This window comes from Antechinus flavipes, chromosome 1 (assembly GCF_016432865.1).
Source record: "Antechinus flavipes isolate AdamAnt ecotype Samford, QLD, Australia chromosome 1, AdamAnt_v2, whole genome shotgun sequence".
In the NCBI taxonomy this organism is placed as follows: domain Eukaryota; kingdom Metazoa; phylum Chordata; class Mammalia; order Dasyuromorphia; family Dasyuridae; genus Antechinus; species Antechinus flavipes.
Genome location: NC_067398.1, coordinates 263,359,740 through 263,379,368, shown reverse-complemented (window position 1 = coordinate 263,379,368; position 19,629 = coordinate 263,359,740). Strand labels below are relative to the sequence as shown.

The 19,629-nt window shown below is 35.6% G+C and overlaps 1 protein-coding gene across 1 annotated transcript; it reads right to left on the bottom strand.

Moving 5' to 3' along the window:
• Positions 1-2,796: 2,796 nt before the first annotated feature.
• On the bottom strand, positions 2,797-17,693 carry ZP2 (zona pellucida glycoprotein 2). The gene is made up of 18 exons (XM_052001329.1): positions 17,604-17,693; positions 17,217-17,305; positions 16,936-17,019; positions 16,330-16,424; positions 15,009-15,161; positions 11,645-11,689; positions 11,305-11,469; positions 10,542-10,638; positions 10,096-10,274; positions 8,210-8,333; positions 6,760-6,947; positions 6,578-6,669; positions 6,342-6,466; positions 5,449-5,638; positions 4,311-4,443; positions 4,115-4,211; positions 3,339-3,419; positions 2,797-2,977 (listed from the first exon to the last, which is right to left on the bottom strand). The coding sequence occupies exons 1-18, from the start codon at positions 17,654-17,656 to the stop codon at positions 2,817-2,819; spliced, it is 2,151 nt and encodes a 716-aa protein (XP_051857289.1). The 5' UTR covers positions 17,657-17,693; the 3' UTR covers positions 2,797-2,816.
• Positions 17,694-19,629: the final 1,936 nt, after the last annotated feature.

The following is a 19,629-nucleotide window of genomic DNA, read 5'->3' as shown; positions in this document are numbered from 1 at the left end:
CAAGAGGCATCTAGCTTCATTTGTCTCCTGGAACTCCAAACTAAGAGCTCCACCTTCTCTCACAAGTGCCTGTATCATCCCTGCCCCGTGCCTCTGCACTCTGGTGTGCTGGTAACTTCTCATTCAAAGCCACAGCTCAGCAGCACAATTGGGCCTAAATCAACTGAGGTTCCCCCAGTCTTCTAGGGCTCAGACTCCAGACTCCTCAAAGTGTCCAGAAGGTGAAAGTTTCTGTGGTTTCTGCTGATACTCCAGCCAAAACAAACTAGCCTCAAGGTTCCCTTTTTGATGCTTGTGCAGAGATTACCCACAGGTGTCAACTTCAAGTGGGCTAATCCCTGGACTGGGGTCTTTCTTCAGCTCTTCTGGGATTGTACTTATTAGAAGACTCCTGTTCCAGCCCAAGTTCTCTTGATCTTACACTAGTCTATATTCACACTGAGGAGCAAATTTGTGAAACCTGGAGAGTTTGAAATTTACCAACCTACTCTTTCCATAATCCTCCTGGGAGGGAATTATTTAAGAGAATCCTCAAAGAGCCAACAAAAATTGAAAAAAAAAAAAGTAATATGAATAGAATATCCACACTTAGAAGGGTTCAGTGAAAAGGCTACCTACAATCCCATAAGCTGAAATGCTATAGAAGTCAGTATGGGAAAGAAGGATATTCTCAAGAATTAAATTATAAAATTTCAAAGAAATAATTCTAATGAATAAAAATTAGAGATGTATATAGATTGTATGGATACAGAGACCTCACCAACCCAGACATTAAGATTGCAATATGCATAATTAATCAAAATATACTCAATGGAGGGATTTTTTAAAAAAATCCTTTTGGGGAAGGGAACATTGAAAGAAATAGTTCTGAAGACATAGTACTAGAGTACCAACACTGAACTATTTTGCCAAGTTTAATAAGCATTTAACAAAGTCTACTTAAGAAATCATTTCAAACACAATTCTCATTCTTGGTATGAGGAAACCTTTGTCAAGATCATCAAAACTTATATCTGAACGTACATGATGAGAACAGATAGTGCTGAAAACTCAGAAAAGAAAATCTGGGAACAGTTTAGCAAGGATCAAAGAACTAAATAAGATTCTTTAGTAAATAGATGGGACAGTATCTTCTCACAGAAGAGAAATGTATCTTTTAGCCAGAGAATTAATTGCAATGTGCTAGAATAATAATGGCTCAGAGTTTAACTTAAGGAAACTAGAGTACCAAGATGTTCTTGAACAACTTGTTCATCTGACCTGGGGGAAAAAAAAGCTTTGTTATAGTGAGGAACTGGCAAACAATTGTTTAGATCTGGCCAGTGATAATGGAAAGACTGTGGGAAATAATAGTATTAAAAGGAAAAATCTATATAACAAGTTCAGATTCATCCTGTTATTCTTTGAAGGTACATGTTTAAGTTGATAATTGATACTATTCTAAAAAGGAATAATTTACTGATCAAGTATCTGTTTTAAAAGTGAATGTAAGACATCCATTGTCTAGGTCAGTGGGCCTTTGGTTCCCAGAAGGCTTAGAACATATTAAAAAGTATATTTAATGACTATTCCCCCCCCCCAAGAAGAAATGTTGGAATCTTTACAAATTGTTAAGTCATTAGAGTTGATAGAGACAATTATCTAATTTAGCATGGTTCACTATCATTGATCTAATCCTACAAGGAGATGTTTTGGGCCAGAACCTGAAACAAGGTACTAAGTAGAACTAATTGATACAATGCTTGTATTCACACCTTTAGAGAGCTCATATAAGCAAGAAGTATTTAAGTACTCATTGGAGTTCACAAGTATGAGAGATTCACAAAGAAGAAACAAATCAGAGATTGTTTTTTAATCACCAAAAAGTCATGTCAGCCTAATTTATTTCCCTTTTTTGAAAGGGTTTATTCTAATAGAATCAGAGCAGAAATACTTGACAAATGTTCCTCGTGTTATTCTTAAGAGATGGGTCTTAAAATAAATAAACAAATAAACAGCTAAAAAACAAAACAAAACAAAACAAAACAAAAAAAAAAACACAAGAGTTACCTATGTTTTATCTTGGAAGGGAGTCTCCAGTAGAATGCCTCAATAGTCTTTTGTACTGAATATCTTAGACTCAAATATGGGATAGTTGGCAAGCTTAGCAAGCAGATGGCACAAAACCAGGAGAGGCAGTGAACACATTTGTTAAGATACAAAGATAAATAAGCTAGAATACTAGGCTCTCAGTTGCCTAAACTTACCATTAAGTGCCATTGGGCTTTTTTTTTTTTAATAATTTCACAGGGCCCAAATAGAGGCATATAAGAAATGATTTGAATATTTTAGTGGATTTTAAGGGTCTTGATATGCTGGACATGCAAAAAATAATTCCTTATGCTAACCAGTTCAGGTAATGTCTACCCTATAATAAACCATTAGCAACCCAATCATGGCTAGAAGAAAATATTAGTTTTCAACAAAGGAGTAGGGGGTGGCAATAGGTGTATGTATTAAATCACAGAACATAGTATTCTTAAATTACTGAGACTGAATTTGATCCAGATCTACTTCGTGATAGACAAAGCACATTTAAAGTAGAGAGGAAATTGGGATTTAAACATAGCTGCAAATACTTTCGTTTCTCCAGTTAAAGAACTCCTATAACATATGTTACCTTTTTCTAGTAGAAGTATGATAAAAATTTAATACAAGTTTTAAATTACCTCCAGAATGAACGTAGGGAATTGTTGAAAGAATGATCAACCATAATCCTAAATACAGTTACCTTCACACTCAAGAAATGAGACAAAATTGTTACTTGACTAACTTTATTAAGCAAGATCATTTGTTAACTCACATCTTTTTGTCCTGCTTGGTATGCATTTAACTAGACAAATTACTGCCACAACAAATATCTCTGCTATTATAATAGACCCTACTTGAAGAGCAATACTTGTTCCTTCATACCAAGGCCTTTTAGTGTCTGTAGGTCCTAAAAGGCAAAGAAAATAGATTCAATAATAAAATTTAGGTCACATGTATGTTAAACTTAGTGTCATAATCCTTTAAAGTTTTCATGACAAAATAGTACTATTAGTCTTAATCATAATTAATGATGATTTTGGACAATTTTAATATATAGTATCAAAAGGCTTAATTGAATCAGTCTTCTCTCATTTAAGTTCTCACTTGCTAATAATTTAGTACTGAAGGATGAAACTTAGATGAGTGCTTATGAAAACAAAAATAGTTAAACTGATTTAAGAATTTGAGCCCAAGACAATATTTGAACCTAAAGTTAAATAACCCGAGTAAATAAAAATGTGTATTTCTACAAAAGCCTTGTGCCATACCTCTCAATGAGGGGACCTGATCTGATAACAAGATGACAGGTCCAGGAAGACTTGTTATTGTAGACTTTTCTGCAATGATATCTGAGAGAGAAAAAATATGCATGTATTTATTTACTGTAATCATGGTCATCTGTTAATGATTGAAATGTGGGTTTGAGAGCAAGTATTAGAAATACCTTGTCTCTTACATCTCGTGTATAGTTTGATCTTTACCATGTTTCCAAAGCTTAGCCTTTCAAGGAGATTTCTTTCCTTACCCCAAAATTCATTATACCTAGACTATCTTATCTAGGTGAAATTCTTCTTGTAATCCCACCATTGTTCTAACTCTGGTATAGAGGGCCAATATTGATGGAAAATAGATCCTTCTATGAGAATTGTTGGAGGTGGAAAAATCATGGTTTCCTGCTTCCTACAATTCTTCTTTAGAATATTCAATATTCATACCCTCATTAGTTGTTAACCAAAGTAGATTTCTACCACAGGGAAAACTTATTCTTCCCTCCCAAAGATACTTAAATATTAAACATTTAAGAAATATTTAAACCTGTATATTCCATGTGGGTTCTTTGGTTGGTTTTGGAAAGAACCACTGACATTGATTTATTAACTACTAGCCTAATTAATAAGTTGATTACCCAGAAACCATGTCAGATTTTTCATTAGTCTCAATTGGGAACAGCTTATATGAAAGCTTAGTCACCATTAACGATCAAGGAACAGCAGAAGTTCTTAACTCCTAAGCAGAGCAAGGCTTAAACCTTTTAAATATTTACCTCTTTTCATCCTAGATGATGCGGGACAAGTCACTGAACACAAAGGAGAATCTGGATAGAACCGATCACAGAGCAAGACACTGCAGTGGAAATAGATCTAAAAGACAAATGAACACGGGAAAGAAAGGCGCTTAGCCTATCTAAGCCTAGCTTAGCTCCATCTTCTAGGAGGGCTGAGGCAACTTGCATCACTTACCAGGTTAGAGAGAGCTTGGCCCTGAGATACGAAGGCAAAAGTTGTCACTTCAAACCTTCGGTAGTGATTAGGATAGTTCACAGAACCTACATTGTGGAATTTTGTACGGTAGTTGTCTAGTATATAATCACAGCTAGGAGGCAAGACACATCATGATTTGACTTAAACACAAGGTCTCTGTTACAATTTGAACCAAAGTAATCAAAACATTAAACAAAATAAAATACAGATGCTATATTTTAAAACTGTCAGTATGAGATCTGGAGATCCTTACATAGGAATTAAGGACACCCATTTCTATTTGAACTCGATACCACTGGAATTGATATACTCCACCTGAATTCCCAGTCACTCCAAGAGATAGAATTTTGGTTTTTCAATAAGCATTTATTAAAAATGATGGGCCAGGCATATCACAAACCCTGGTTTCCACTGCTGTTTAGACACTAAGATGCTAACTTTGAGCATGCTCTTAGATTCAAGGGGGGAGGAGAAGGGGGAAGGGGGGAAGTGCTTGAAATAGTCAGTTTATGCTCATCCCTATCCCCAAACTTGGATCAGTCCAGGGAGCCTCCTCAATAGTTGCTGCTCATTTCAGAAACTATACCTTAGAAGCACTGTCCTGGGACTGTTCTTTCATAACCCATTATTTTAGGAAAGGCTTAACCAGGCTTTGTTTCATTTCCTCCTTCCCCCACCACACTTATCTACAACATCCTTATCAGTAAACTATTTCTCTTTTTCTTATTTCCTTATTTCCTAGTTCTGGTATGAACCATGATCAATTTAACTGACAGTTCCTAGATGGATTGTATCATTGTGATTCCTCCCTATAGCCCCACTGTTTCTGTGGCTTTTCTAGAGGAAAATTAATTTTCCTTGCCATTATTTTCTTATGTATTGTCTTCAACAGAATGTAAGCTCTTTGAGTTCAGAAACCATTTGTTTTGTTTTTGTTCTCAAGTGCTCAAGACACAAACCTAATAAGTGATATTTTTAATCATTCATTTCAAAGAGGCAGTCCAACTTCATTTTTCTTCATGAACTCAACCGACTTTGCACTATTCCATATATGGTCTGTTAATTTAAGCATCAGAATTCTATAACCAAGAACAGATTAGCTTAAAGGTAGACTTACCCATCCACAATCACATTCCATCGTGGAAGAGAGGCAGGGTCCACTGATGCTGTTGCCCAGCAGTCATCCAAGACTAGTTTGAGGTTTGGATCATTTCTGTTTTGAACTTGAACTTCCATATAAATTGGTTGACGTAGGTATTTCACTATAGGGTACTGATCATCCTTATAAGGATGGAGATAAGTCTCATCTAGGAAAGGGAAAGCTTCCTGTAGGTTATTTGAATAGTTTTAAGACCAGAATAGAAATGAGGGAGCCAAGTAGTAGAGTTCCATAGGAGATTCAGGAAGACCCAAATTCATTTCCAAATATGTTTTCCCCATCTATAAAGTAGGATAATGGGGGGGGGGAGGGGAGAAAGAGAAAGGAATAGGCATGTACTTATCATGCATCAGGAACTGTATTAAACTTTATAAATGAGAATTTGATCTTCATAAAAATTCAAAGAGTAAAGTGCTATTATGATCTTCATTTTTACAGGCAAGGAAACCATTTAAATGACTTGCTTACAGCTACACAGCTGAAAGCGTAAGGCCCCATTTGAACTTTGATCCTTTCTTGATTTCAAGCCTAGCATACCTACTGCCATTCCAGCTGCCTCTAACATTCATGACAAAAATATAAATTGCTTTACAAATAGACACACTATAAAAATGTCATTAAAATAATGTCCTACTATTAGAATAGTGTAGAATAGACCAGAAAAGTGGAATAGAAACCATTGACAACCACTGTTCAAGAATAATTATAATTGTAGCATATAAAACAGAGTTAGAATTGAATTGAAATATAAAGGTTATAGAAAAATGACCCAACAAAAGGACATTGTTCTTATCTTGGAGAGTTAAGGTACAATATAAATTATGCTTCTCAGAAGTATATATTACTCTTACCTGGATAGATTTGTAGGATTAAGGAAAGTGGTCCTGGTTTCACTGAAGCCACTGGAGAAGGAGGATTACTGATATTCGTTCTGACCAAGATATCGGTGCTGCTGTAGAAACATCTCACTGTCAGACTGCCAGGATGAGTGTGGGAAGGGAAGATGCAAAGGTAAGTGTTTCTAGATTGAACAATTTGACTTAACTGACCAAGAAGGAATATGTTTACTGAGCCGAGAGCCTCTTACCTAAATTCACTGTCTCTAGTAATTTTGCTTGGGGGGAGATCTGCCCAAAGAGCATGTATTTCATTTTCATAGATGACTTGGTCTCCTTCAAACTTCAGGACATTAAGGAAGAGTTCATTAGTAATTGGTTAACTTGAGGAGAGGCAGGTCTCAACCTCTTAACGCTCCCCCACATCACCAACCTTTGCTCTTGTTCCACACCCATTCAGAGGTATGTGAAATCGAACCATCTCTTGAGAGGGATCCTTAAAGGCCCACTGGCAGGATGTATCTCTCACTTGGAGAGTGTCTAGGTTCAAGGTTGGCTTTGTTTGGTGGCTGTAGACTTCAAAGTTCATAAAGCCATCCGGGGTACATGTGCCATCAACAACTATGGTTTACGGAGGGGAAAAAAAAATTTGTTTACCAAATAAGTTTTATAAGCCGTTAATTTAGCACTAAGCCTGGAATCTGGAACTACTCCTAAATCCAGTATATCTATGCGAGTCAATCTGTAGCCTCAGTTTTCTCAAAAAAAAAAAAAATAATAATAATAATAATTTAAAAAATTAAAAAAAAAAAAAAAAAGGAACCTAACCCCTAGCCCCCTACAAAGATTGTTGTGAAGATCAAATGAGAATTATGAAGTGCTTAGCACAGTGCCTGGCACTTTGTAAATGCTTCATCCTTTCATTTCTTCCTAATGGGAGAGTTACTAAAAATGCTGCTTTAAAACTTCTAATAATCTGACTACTTTGAAAGAATATCCTTTAGTTTTAGGCAACTCACTTTAACTACATGGCCATACAGCCCTGTTTGTAGTGGCTAGAAGCTGGAAAATGAAAGGATGTCCATCAATTGGAGAATGGTTGAGTAAATTGTGGTATATGAATGTTATGGAATATTATTGTTCTGTAAGGAATGACCAGCAGGATGAATACAGAGAGGACTGGCTAGACTTACATGAACTGCTGCTGAGTGAAATGAGCAGAACCAGGAGATCATTATATATCTCAACAACGATACTGTTTGAGGATGTATTCTGATGGAAGTGGATCTCTTCGATAAAGAGAGCCTTAATTGATCAAAGATGGACAGAAGCAGCTACACCCAGAGAAAGAACACTGGGAAATGAATATAAACTGCTTGCATTTTTGTTTTTCTTCCTGGGTTATTTATACCTTCTGAATCCAATTCTCCCTGTGCAACAAGAAAACCGTTCGGTTCTGCATACATATATTGTATCTAGGATATACTGCAACCCATTCAACATGTAAAGGACTGCTTGCCATCTGAGGGAAGGGGTGGAGGGAGGGAGGGGAAAAAAAAAAAAATCGGAACAGAAGTGAATGCAAGGGATAATGCTGTAAAAAATTACCCTGGCATGGGTTCTATCAATAAAAAGTTACTAAAAAAAAAAAAAAAAACTACATGGCCATAAAGACCGATATGGTTAGATCTGGGGGGGGGGGGGGGGAGAGGGGAGAAGGGAGGGAAAATTTGGAACAGAAGGTTTTACAAGGGTCAAGGTTGACAACTTAGCCATTTATAGGTTTTATATAAATATAAAGCTTTAATTAAAGAGACTAGTATGGTCAGAATTGACCGGTTTTACAGTCTGTTCTTCTCACCAATGTCAAATAGGATCCTTACCTACTGAAACTGGTGACTCACAGGACTCGGGATAGAGGATCACAGATACCATCTCCCCAGAATACTGAAAAGTCAGCTTGACTGAAGGTAAGTAAAACTGAATATCTGCCTCATTCTCAGACATCTGAAAATAGAAAAATTTAACTAGTATGAGATACCAGAGGTTATCTCTAAAAGCAACACTGGGGATGTTCATAGGTTTGCTTTTAGTGTCTATTTAGTCACCAGGTCAAGGGACTTTATTTCTTTAGATCTAGAGGTTTTTGAGGGCAGGAATTATTTATTTCTCTTAAAACAATGATATCTTGTTATGATCAATATTCTAAGTCCTAACCAAGATCAAATATGAGGTACTACAAAAAGTTGGCAAACAACATGCTTTCCTTTCACACCAAACCACCACATTTATCTGGGGATCAAGAAATACAAGCTTGAGATATTAAAACAGGTATCAGATTTGGGAACAAGAAGTCTCAGCTTTAATTTCTGCCTCAAACAATATTAGTTATGAGCTTGGCTGTAGTGTGCTTTCTAGAGCCCCCATAATGGGGTACCAAAAAAATATACCTTCTAGACTAGCTCTCTGGAGAATTTTGGGACCAGCCTGAACCTTGGGTCTTAGTGGAGGAGTGAAAGAGGCAAGAGACTCACAAGGATAGAGTCCATTTATTTCAAGTCCTCTCTGCCCTTAAATACCTTAGTATTATTATAGCACACTGAGTATGTGCCAACTAGAGAACCATTACATTATCACATCGAGCAAGTGCTAACTACAATAGTATGTCACCACAGCAAACCCAAGTGGTAACCATAAGCACCTACTATTGATATATAAATGCCTCTTTACTGTAAGCATCCCTTGCTTCAACTAGAACACAGTTAGTCATGCCCTCCTGACTTTTCCTTAGGGAAGATAGAGAGCCAAAGCAGACATCGTCAGTAGGTTCCCTCCGGGCTGAAGGGTCTTATACCTAACCTAGAGTTCCCCCACTATCTGCAGCCCTCTATATACTTGGCATCTCATCTTGCTGGCTTTATTTTCATCTAAGATGAGAAATGAACTACTATCTCTAAAGGACCATCTTATCTTGAACATTCTGGGAAGATGCCCAAGTGGGAAATGATTATCAAAAAACCTGTCACTGTTCCAAAAGAGGCAAAACCCCTCTAGAGTCTTTACCCAGATTTGCATGCTAAACAAATTACAAATGACTGGAGGGTACTGGTAAGAAATGCCTACCGACTAAGTGATCAAAGTATACTATAGGTCCCTACATCCTTCAGTCTTTACTCATACTAGACACATAGGTGATCCCATAAGGAATTCTAGTGCTCTTTGTACTATATCTCCACAAGAATATTGGTAGTAGTGCATAAATTTTCAAGAAAAGATTTTCCTTAAAAGCAAATTTTAAATGGATTTCCATTAAGATTAGAAAAAAATGAGTTATTCTACCTTGGGGTGGGGGAGGACGAAGGTAAGCAGTATATGACCTTAGGTTACTAGGAAAATTCATTTAGTGAACAAGTCTTACATATAAATAATAACTTTCTGGGTATAATGAAAGTCATATCATAGGAAATTAGGTAGTCAACCTAGTAGTTTCTTGGGATTTTCAGATTAGACTATCTATATGTAAAGTCATTTATAATCTCCCTTTTAATGAGGGAGGTCCAAATTCCTTCAAGTCACCAGTAAGGTAGTATATTTTATTTATTCCTTTTTTTGAGAAGTACAAGCCAAGATATAATTCTTTAAAATATCCTAATTTTTAAAGTTTTAAAATTTAAAAAATATTGAGTTCTAAATTCTTTCCCTCTTACTCATTGAAAAAGGCAAAGAACTCAATTATACATGTGAAATCATTCAACAAATACAAACTTACTTTAGATTTCAGAATCCTTTTGTTGAAGTGTAGCCTTGAGCCATTTGACTCTAGAGCAATGCCACTGGTCTTTGACATATTCATGGGGACATTATGACTGTCTACGTTTATGGCTATCAATGCCCCTGGAAACTCTGGTATAAAAAGAGTCAGATGTGTTGAATTACAGGTGGCTGGACCTGAAAGATCAATATTGCTTATATTAATATTAAAAAATTCTTCCATCCAAAAATCATTTTTTCCTCTCTCTTTTTTTTTTTTTTTGCTTTTGCTTTTGCTGAGGCAGTTGGGGTTAAGTGAGTTGCCCATTGTCACATAACCAGGAATTGTTAAGTGTCTGAGGCTGGATTTAAACTCAGGTCCTCCTGACTTCAGGGCTGGTGCTCTACCCACTAAGCCATCTCCTCCCCACAAAAATCATTTTTTTTAACTGCCAATGATCTCACCTAATATGCAAATCATTCGGGATGAAAGACTAAGCCTTTGTTCAGGAGGCCCATAGGTAAGCTCAAGAGCCACAGTATACAGGTGATTATTTTCTTGCTGTGTTTATATATATTTAAAAAAAAAAAAAAAAAGAAAAGAAAAGAAAGTTGAATTCAAGTTGACATTCTATTACAGCATCAATTAATTAATATGCAGACACAGTGGAGTTTGGATTAGATTTTGATGTAATAGATTTCTCTGTAGGTGAAAAACTAAATACCTGTTACTTTTTATATGAAGGAACTAATCTCACTACACATTTTAGAAAATAGTTGAATAAGCACAAAAACATATTACCCAACCACAAATTCTAATGCTAAAGAACACTAATAGTAGTAGGCAGAAGTTACAAAGGTATGAATTAATAAGTGAATATTTGGCCTTCAAAACACAAGCAAGTCAATATGTGTTCATTATAGCTATAAGATATGATGAATAACAGTGTTACATGATGGGCAAAGGGTCAACCTTTTGAGTCAGAAAGGCCCATTTTAAATCCTGACATGAAGCCATTTGGCAACAGGTAAGTTACATAGAGTTCCAAATTCAAATGTAAGAGGCGAATTTATTAACTTCATTGCATATCTCTAAGTTTATATCCCTATAATTTTCAATACTAGTGAAGTCACAGATCCAGACCTAAAGAAACAAAAGTCAGAGAAAGACAAATTCAAATATCTTTTCTTGTGAATTTTTTTTTTTTTAAAGAAAAGAATCACCTACCTCATAGTGGGAGACTCCAACAGCATCAAAGGAAACTCGCAAGATGATCTTGCTGTTGTCAATGATAAAACTGTAGCCCTGTTGCATGGCTTCCTGAAGCGTAAGCCTTTGCCTTCTGGGACTCTCACCCACAATGAGAGTCCAAGATACCTGAGGTTCCCTATCCTGAAATAGGAAAGGAAAAAAACCTGCTTAGGTATTGGTGCCTAAGTATAATTGTACCTCTAAAACTTGAGTTCAAATGATGCTTTATCCATAGAATTTTTTAAAGTAAGCTAATACCCAAAAGCAGAGAAATGCAAACAGAGAAGGGGTGGAAAAGGGGATGGAAAATGCATACCATGGTCTCGTCATCAAAACTGGGTAGGATTTGTGGAAATGAGACCTGAAAGGAAAAAAATAAATCACTTTAGCTTCTAAAGTATATATGGTATGATACTTATGTAGTTTTTAAGTGATACAAAGCATTGTATATATTTTTCATTTGATCCATACAACTCTAAGGTAAGAACTAAAAGTTATTACAACCTTGTACAAATGAAGTTTAGAAATGAAAATTTGCTTAAGTTTTCCTGGCTAGTAAGTATGATGGGCAGAAATTGAATCCAGTTATCCTTGGGTCCAAGTCCAATATGCTTTCATTAGGAAAAAAAAAAATTCTTCATTCCATCTATAAGAATAAGGTCAATTTCTAAGATGGAGATGTGGTCTGAGGGGATGGGGAAAAAAATTAGGCTGAGAATTAGAAGATGCCAGGCCTTTGTTCTGGCTTGATAACAAGTTAGTAGAACTGGAATCAGTGAATTTTTCTGTACCCTGGTTTTCTAATCTATAAAGTTAGGTATACATATTTGATGCTTAATATTTATTAATACTGAGCTATAGAACTTGGTCTTGGAGGTAAAGAGTCATCTTAAACTCTCAAAGCAAGAACAATCAACTCTAACTCAATAAATTATTTGAAACAAATAGGGAATGAAGAAGTCCTACCAGGTAGGACAAAAACAGAAAAAGAAAGTTATAGCCTAAACTCCTTAATGAATATTGATGCAAAAAAATCTTAAAATATTATCAAAAAGATAATAGAAAACATCCCCAGGATAATACACCATGACCAAGTAGCATTTATACCAGGAATGCAGGGCTGGTTCAATATTAGGAAAACTTAACAATTGACTATATCAATAACCAAATTAACAAAAACAGAAAAAGCATTTGATAAAATCTACACTCATTCATATTAAAAACACTAGAGAGTATAGGAATAAATGGACTTTACCTTAAAAAAAGGAAGTAGCATCTATTTAAAAACTATCAGTAAGCATCATATGTAATCATGATAAACTGGAACCATTCCCAATAAAATCAAGAGTGAAACAAGGTTGCCCACTATCTCCATTCCTATTCAATATTGTATTATAAGTGCTAGCTCCAGCAATAAGAGATGAAAAAGATTAAAGGAATTAAAATAGGTAATGAGGAAACCAAATTATGACTCTTTGCAGATGACAGAGAACCCCAGAGATTTTACTAAAAAGCAATTAGAAATAGTCTACAACTTTAGCAAAGTTGCAGAACACAAAATAAACCCACATAAATCATGAGCATTTTTATATATCACTAACAAAATCCAACAGCAAGAGATACAAAGAAATTCCATTTAAAGTAACTGCCAATAGGATAAAATATTTGAGAATCTATTTGCCAAGGGAAAGTCAGGAACTATGAGCAAAACTACAAAACACTTTCCACACAAATAAAGTCAGATATAAACAAGTGGAAAAATATTAAGTGCTCTTGGATAGATCAAGCAAATAAGATAGATGACAATACTATATAATCTATTTTTTTTTAATGCTACACCAATCAGACTCCCAAGAAACTATTTTAATGACCTAGGAAAAAATAACAAAATTCATCTGGAATAACAAAAAAGGTCAAGAATTTCAAGGAAACTAATAAAAAAAAATAAAATGAAGGTCGCCTGATCTAAAACTATATTATAAAACAGCAGTCACCAAAACTATTTGATATTGGCTAAGAAATAGAATAGATTAGATTCACAGAACAAAACTCAATAACTATAGCAATCCAGTGTTTGACAAACCCAAGGCCCTAGCTTTGGGGAATTTGGGGAATTCACCATTTGACAAAGACTGCTGGAAAAATTAGAAATTAGTATGGCAGAAACTAGGCATTGACCCACACTTAACACTGTTCACCAAGATAACAAAATGGTCTCATGATTTAGGCATAAAGAATGGGATCATAAATAAACTAGAAGAACGTAGGAGTTTATTTCTCAGACCTGTGGAGGAGGAAGGAATTTGTGACCAAGAACTAGAGATCATTACTGATCACAAAAAATAGATTGTCAACTTAAAAAGCTTTTGTTAAAAAAAAAAAAAAAAAAAAAAAAAACCACTAATGCAGACAAGATTAGAAGGGAAGCAATAAATTGGGGAAAGTCTTTAGTTAAAGATTCTGTTAAAGACCTCATTTCTAAAATATATAGAGAATTGACTAATTTATAATTACAATTTACATGTATTAAGGGAAATGAACAGAACCAGGAAATTATATATTTCAACAATACTATGAGGATCAATTGTGATGGAAGTAACTATCTTTGGCAATGAGAGGATCCAATTCAGTTCCAATTTATCAGTAATGAACAGAACCAGCTACACAACACTGGGAAATGAGCATGGACCACAATATGGCATTTACACTTTTATTGTTTGCTTGCATCTTTGTTTCTTCCCAGGTTATTTTTACTTCTTTCTAAATCAGATTTTTCTTGTGTAGCAAGACAACTCTATAAATATATATATATATATATATAGACATATATTTTATTTAACATAACTATAACATGTTTAACATATATGGCACTACCTGCCATCTAGGAGAAGGGGTGGAGGGAAGAAGGGGAAAAGTTGAAATAAGTTTTTGCAAAGGTCAGTGTTGAAAAATTACCCATGGATATGTTATCAATAAAAAGGTATAATTAAAAAAAATAAAGAGGAAAAAAAATACATATTAAAAAAACTCTGAAAGGCATAGCTATGAAAGAAGTGTTAGTGTTAAATCCTGTAATATTTTTTAACACAAAGTGATGTAGAGTATATATATATCTACTCTGACTCCTGTCTCTACCTCACCCCACTTTCAGTTGGAACATTAGCAACCTTGAGAAAAGAAATTACTTGCCCAGGATCACAGCTAATTAAGGTTTCTCTAACACCAATTAGCCATCATCCTGAGCAATAATTATTTATAGGAATAATATTTATGTAGTATTTGCAAAGCATTTTACCTATATATCATCTCATTTCATCTTCACAATCCTAGCAGATAGGCAAGTAAATGTCCTCATCCTTGGTATATTATTTTGTTAAGCTATACTAAATTCTCCTGGTGGATTTTTAAGGACATGGTACCTGGCCTCAACAGTAGGCTCAGATGAATAGCTATATTCTGATGCCGAGGAAGCATTTCTAGTTTACATCTATATATAAAGTTCTATACAGTATGGAGGCGCAATTCCTGCCTTCAAGGAGCTTACTATTTAGTACTGAGCAACAGTATTCTAAAACAAAATAAATGAAAGGTTGCTTAGACTATGCATTTAAGCATGTATAAAGAAAGTCAAGGGATCCTTTGAAAGCAAAAAGCTAGAAGGATGATCATGTTATACTCACAGACATGAACTCCTTGGTACAGTTTGTGGCTGCTAAAGTTTCACCTATAACCTCATCAGCTTGAGTGGCAGGACAGCTGAGCCGGTAGGTTACAACCTGGTGGTTCACAGTACCATTGGGCAGGAATTTGAGGTTCACTTGATACATACCATGCTGGAAAAAAAAAAAAAAAAAACAAATACAAGACAGTTGTCTCTGCTATAATAATTTTTGCGTCCAAAAAATTTTTAGTCTCGAGCCTGCATTCAATATATCACCTTCACATGAGGGGATATTAATTTTAAAAGTTACGAAATAACAAGCAAGCCTTTTCAGATGGTCTCATGAGATTGTACTTTTTGACAGACCTTCTGAGCCACTAAATTTACAGAGTATGTTTTTCCCTCTCTAATGAGGTTACTTAGTATATTTTGGGATTCTTAATTTAGATAGAGAGCTAGAACTGCAGTGCCATCTTCATATTTGTTACTCAAGTAAGGAATACATATCCCCACCAGTTTAAGAATTCTATCTCACTCTCCAAGCCATGCCTGATACCTTTGATATCTGCCTAACACTCTTGCCCAGACTTCGTTGAAATCTGAAAATTTCTTTTCCTTTGGTTACTTTGAGGAAAGGGGTGGGTGGGGGAGGGAGGCAGGCATGTTATTTTGTATCTACTTGTGGCCAACACAGTTTCATTTCCAACTCCCTCAAATTATTTATTTCTTAACCAATTAAGATATATCCAATTTCATAAATTATTTTTTAATTCATGAGATCTGTCATTTATTAGTTGTGTAACTTTTAGAAGAAGTTCTGGGTTTCAGTTTCTTAATCTGTAAAAATGAAATATTTGCCCTTCCTATTTAAAGTTGTAAATACAGAATTACCTGGATCATTCAGTATAACACCTTTATTTTGCAGACAAGAGACTCAGAAATAGAATTGAATTGCTCAGTCTCAGTAAATGGAAGAATTAAAGTCATTATACCAAATCTATTATTAGCCAGTTTGCTTAGGACAATATTCAGTTTTCAAAAATGGCTGTAGCCTAGATATCTTTAATACTTGGTTTCCAATGCTTCCTCAGTTTTGGTGATAATCACTAATAAGTCACAGTATTAACTATTGTCTGATTACTATCACTGGCCTAATCTTCTATTAGAATGCCTATTTAGGAGATAATAGCTTTTTCTCTGCCACCTGTAACGTCTGTTCAGACATCTGTTTTCATAGTTTAGTGATTTGCTATTTGCCACAACAAAAATATCCTCCCCACTCGGAAATAACTCCAGTTTTTCCCCCCAAAAAGGAGGATGAGGAGAATTAAAACACTTACCACCATTTCAGCACAGTTCTTATACATGGCTCTCAAGGTGAGATTATTTGAATTCATAATATGAGTACAATTCAAGATTTTGTTACCAAAGGAATCTAGAGGAAGAAGAGAGGCAATCAAAATCCCAGAGTGCCACAGAAATTTTAGTAAAACATCTAACCAAAGTTGAATATTCAACAGAGAATTTTGCCCTACCAAAAAAAAAAAAAAAAAAAAAAAAAAAAGACCCCCCCCCCCCCAATCCAAATGTCTTCTTAAGTTGATTAATCAGTGTTCAGTTTTCTCTTTTTAGAGTCAAACCCAGAGGCAAAGCACATGGAGGCTTGCTGAATCAATTATCCCTTTTAGGAAGGGCAGGAAGAGGCGTCTCTACTGTGGGAGCCAGCTTCCCTATTCCCGACCTTCCCCAGCTTTATAGAGACAGCTCTATCCTGCAAATATTTCAGCTGCTACAAACTACTAAAATATTCAAGTTAAGACTTATTTCCCATCTTTGTATCCTAGCATGCAGTAAACACCAAAATAATGTTAGAAGCTCAATTTTGATGAGTCTGAATCAAGAGCTGAAAGTTAGGCAAGTCCAATTAGCTAGCCAGCAAGACCTACCAACTAGGTATGCTTGCCAAGACTTGCTGTCAAGATCTTCGGGAAATCCAATCTTTATTTCATCATCATAGCAAGTGACTGTGCCTAGAAACCAAAGGGAAATGATTAACATACATCTGGTTTCTTCCCCATTCTCAGGTCTGGGGGGGTAGAGGAGGGGAGAGGAGGAGAAGGTCGATTTCTACTAGTCATAGGAGGAAGAGTGAAGGGGATTGTTTTATCTATCCTTAGGCTTACTAACTCCACTAATACAGTGGTCGGAAAAAGAGCAGCCAACATACCTGGGAAGCTGGTAGTTGAGAAGTTACCAGCAACTACAGAGGTTACCAGAGTCCCAAGGATCAAGAGCCAGGGAAAGTGTGGGCCTAGGCTGTAAAGAAAGGAGAGAAGTTTTGGCTTAGGAGCATCTGTGCTTTTTTCACTTGAGTCATCCATCATGGACTCTTTTAGCACTCTGATGAAAGCTATGAATCCTTTCCCAGAAAGAGAATGTGAAATACATAAAATAAAACTACAATGGATTAGGAAGGAAACTCAGGATTGACAGAAGCATAGATGTGCTTAGGTTTGGTTTGTTTCCCTCCTATCCTTACCCCCCACATCCAAGGTCATATAGACCTCATAAAATCCATCTACAAACCACAAGTTAAGAATCCATCCATACTCACCATGTCCCTTTAGGGGACCTATTCAGTCCAACTCCAAATACCCTTCTCCCCATTGTTCAGAGAAAACTGTGAAGGCTCAGCTCACAAGCCTGAACTTATATAGGGAAGGCTGTGAACATGCAAGATCTCCTCCTGCTCCTCCACCCTATCTCCCACAGGTGGTGCCTGGACTCATTATGACTTCTGAGTCTCATTGAGAACACTTGGCTCAGGAAGAGAATTGGGGTAAGTGCAATGAGCACAAGCTGTGGGTCCACAAAATCCCTCTAGAGAGAAGAAGGAGGTGTAGTTCTTTTTGGCAGTGGAAAGTAGGACTGCTGCTTCTGTTTTCAAGAAAATGTGGAATCTGAGAAGGGAAGCAAAAACTGGGGAAAAAATTTTATATCCAAGGGTTCTGATAAAGGCCTTATTTCTAAAATAAATAGAGAATTGACTCAAATTTATAAGAATGTAAACCATTCTCCAATAAATAAATGGTCAAAAGATATGAACAATTTCCAGGAGAAATTAACACCATTTATAATCATATGAAAAATGCTTTAAATCATAATTTGCATGATCGATAAAGACATACCTCAGAGTTGTCTACTAGACACCTCTCATATTGGCTAAAATGAGAGGAAAAGATAATGATAAATGTTGGAGGGAATGTGGGAAAACTGGGACATTAATACATTGCTAGTGGAATTGTGAAATGATCCAACCATTCTGAAAAACAAATTGGAACTGTGCCCAAAGGGCTATCAAAATGTGCATACTCTTTGATTGAGCAGTGTCTCTACTGGATCTATATCCCAAAGAGAATATAAGAAAGGGAAAAAGACCCACATGTGAAAAAATGTAGCAGCCCTTTTTGTAATGGCAAGGAATTGGAAACTGAGAGGATGTCCATCAGTTGGAGAATGACTGAATAAGTTATGATATATGAATGTTATGAAATATTATTGTTCTATAAGAAATGATCAGCAGGATGATTTCAGAAAGACCTGAAGAGATTTATATAAACTAATTCTAATTGAAGTAAGTAGAACCAAGATAATATTGTACATAACAAGATTATGTACTGATCAACTGTGATGGACGTGGCTCTTTTCAACAATGAAGTGATTCAGGCCAATTCCAATAGACTTCTGATAGAGAGAACCATCTGCACCCAGAGAGAACTGTGGGGACTAAATGTGGATGAGAACATAGTATTTTTACTTTTGTTGTTATTTGCTTGCTTATTTTCCTCTTTTTTTTCCTTTTTAATCTGATTTTTTTTGTGTGTGTAGCATGATAAATGTGTAAATATGTAGAAAAGAATTGCACATTTTAAACATATATTGGATTACTTGCCATTTAGAGGGTAGGGGAGAGAGAGGGAGAAAAATTTGGAACGCAAAGTTTTCAAGGGGGAATTGAAAACTCTCTTTGTATGTATTTGAAAACAAAAAGCTATTATTTAAAAAAAAAAAAAAAAACCTCTTTTACCTGAGCAAATCTCTATTAGCCAAGCACTCAGATTGCCTAAAAGGCACCAGGTGAATGGCTTGGAATCCTCCCAATAGCTGAGGAAAATGTCAACCTTTAGCACCTGATACCTGATATGGTTATTAGGTTGATCAATTGATATGGTCAAAATGGAATGGTTTTCACAGAGCTCAGCTGCTAGTGGATAATACCTCACACCTTTGGAGTAAGGAATAGTTGAATTAAAATTCCAGCCTCATAACTAATAATGTTATCCTGGATGCCACTTGTTTGCCTCATTTTTCCTATCTGTAAATGAGATAATAATAGCACCTATCTTCCAAGATTGTGGTAAAGATTAAATAAAATTATATTTAGAGAGAAGTTGTAAAGGACTACATCAATGTAAGCTTTTTTTTTTTTTTTAAAGAAAGGAAATTGATTAAGAAAAGAAATAAGAGGAAAACAAATTGAGCTGCTTCTTAACTCTTCGACTACTACATAGGATCAGAGAATTTGGATATGTAAGAGATTTAACAAGATCATTTGGTCTTAACCTGTCATTTAACAACTG

Coding starts and splice junctions, on each gene's coding strand:
- ZP2 (XM_052001329.1), bottom strand. CDS start 17,656: ATGGGGAGAAGGGTATTTGGAGTTGGACTGAATAGGTCCCCTAAAGGG. Junction 17,306..17,603: donor AGGTCCCCTAAAGGGACATG/GTGAGTATGGAT, acceptor CTTTCTTTACAG/CCTAGGCCCACACTTTCCCT. Junction 10,639..11,304: donor TTGGAGTCTCCCACTATGAG/GTAGGTGATTCT, acceptor ATATAAACACAG/CAAGAAAATAATCACCTGTA.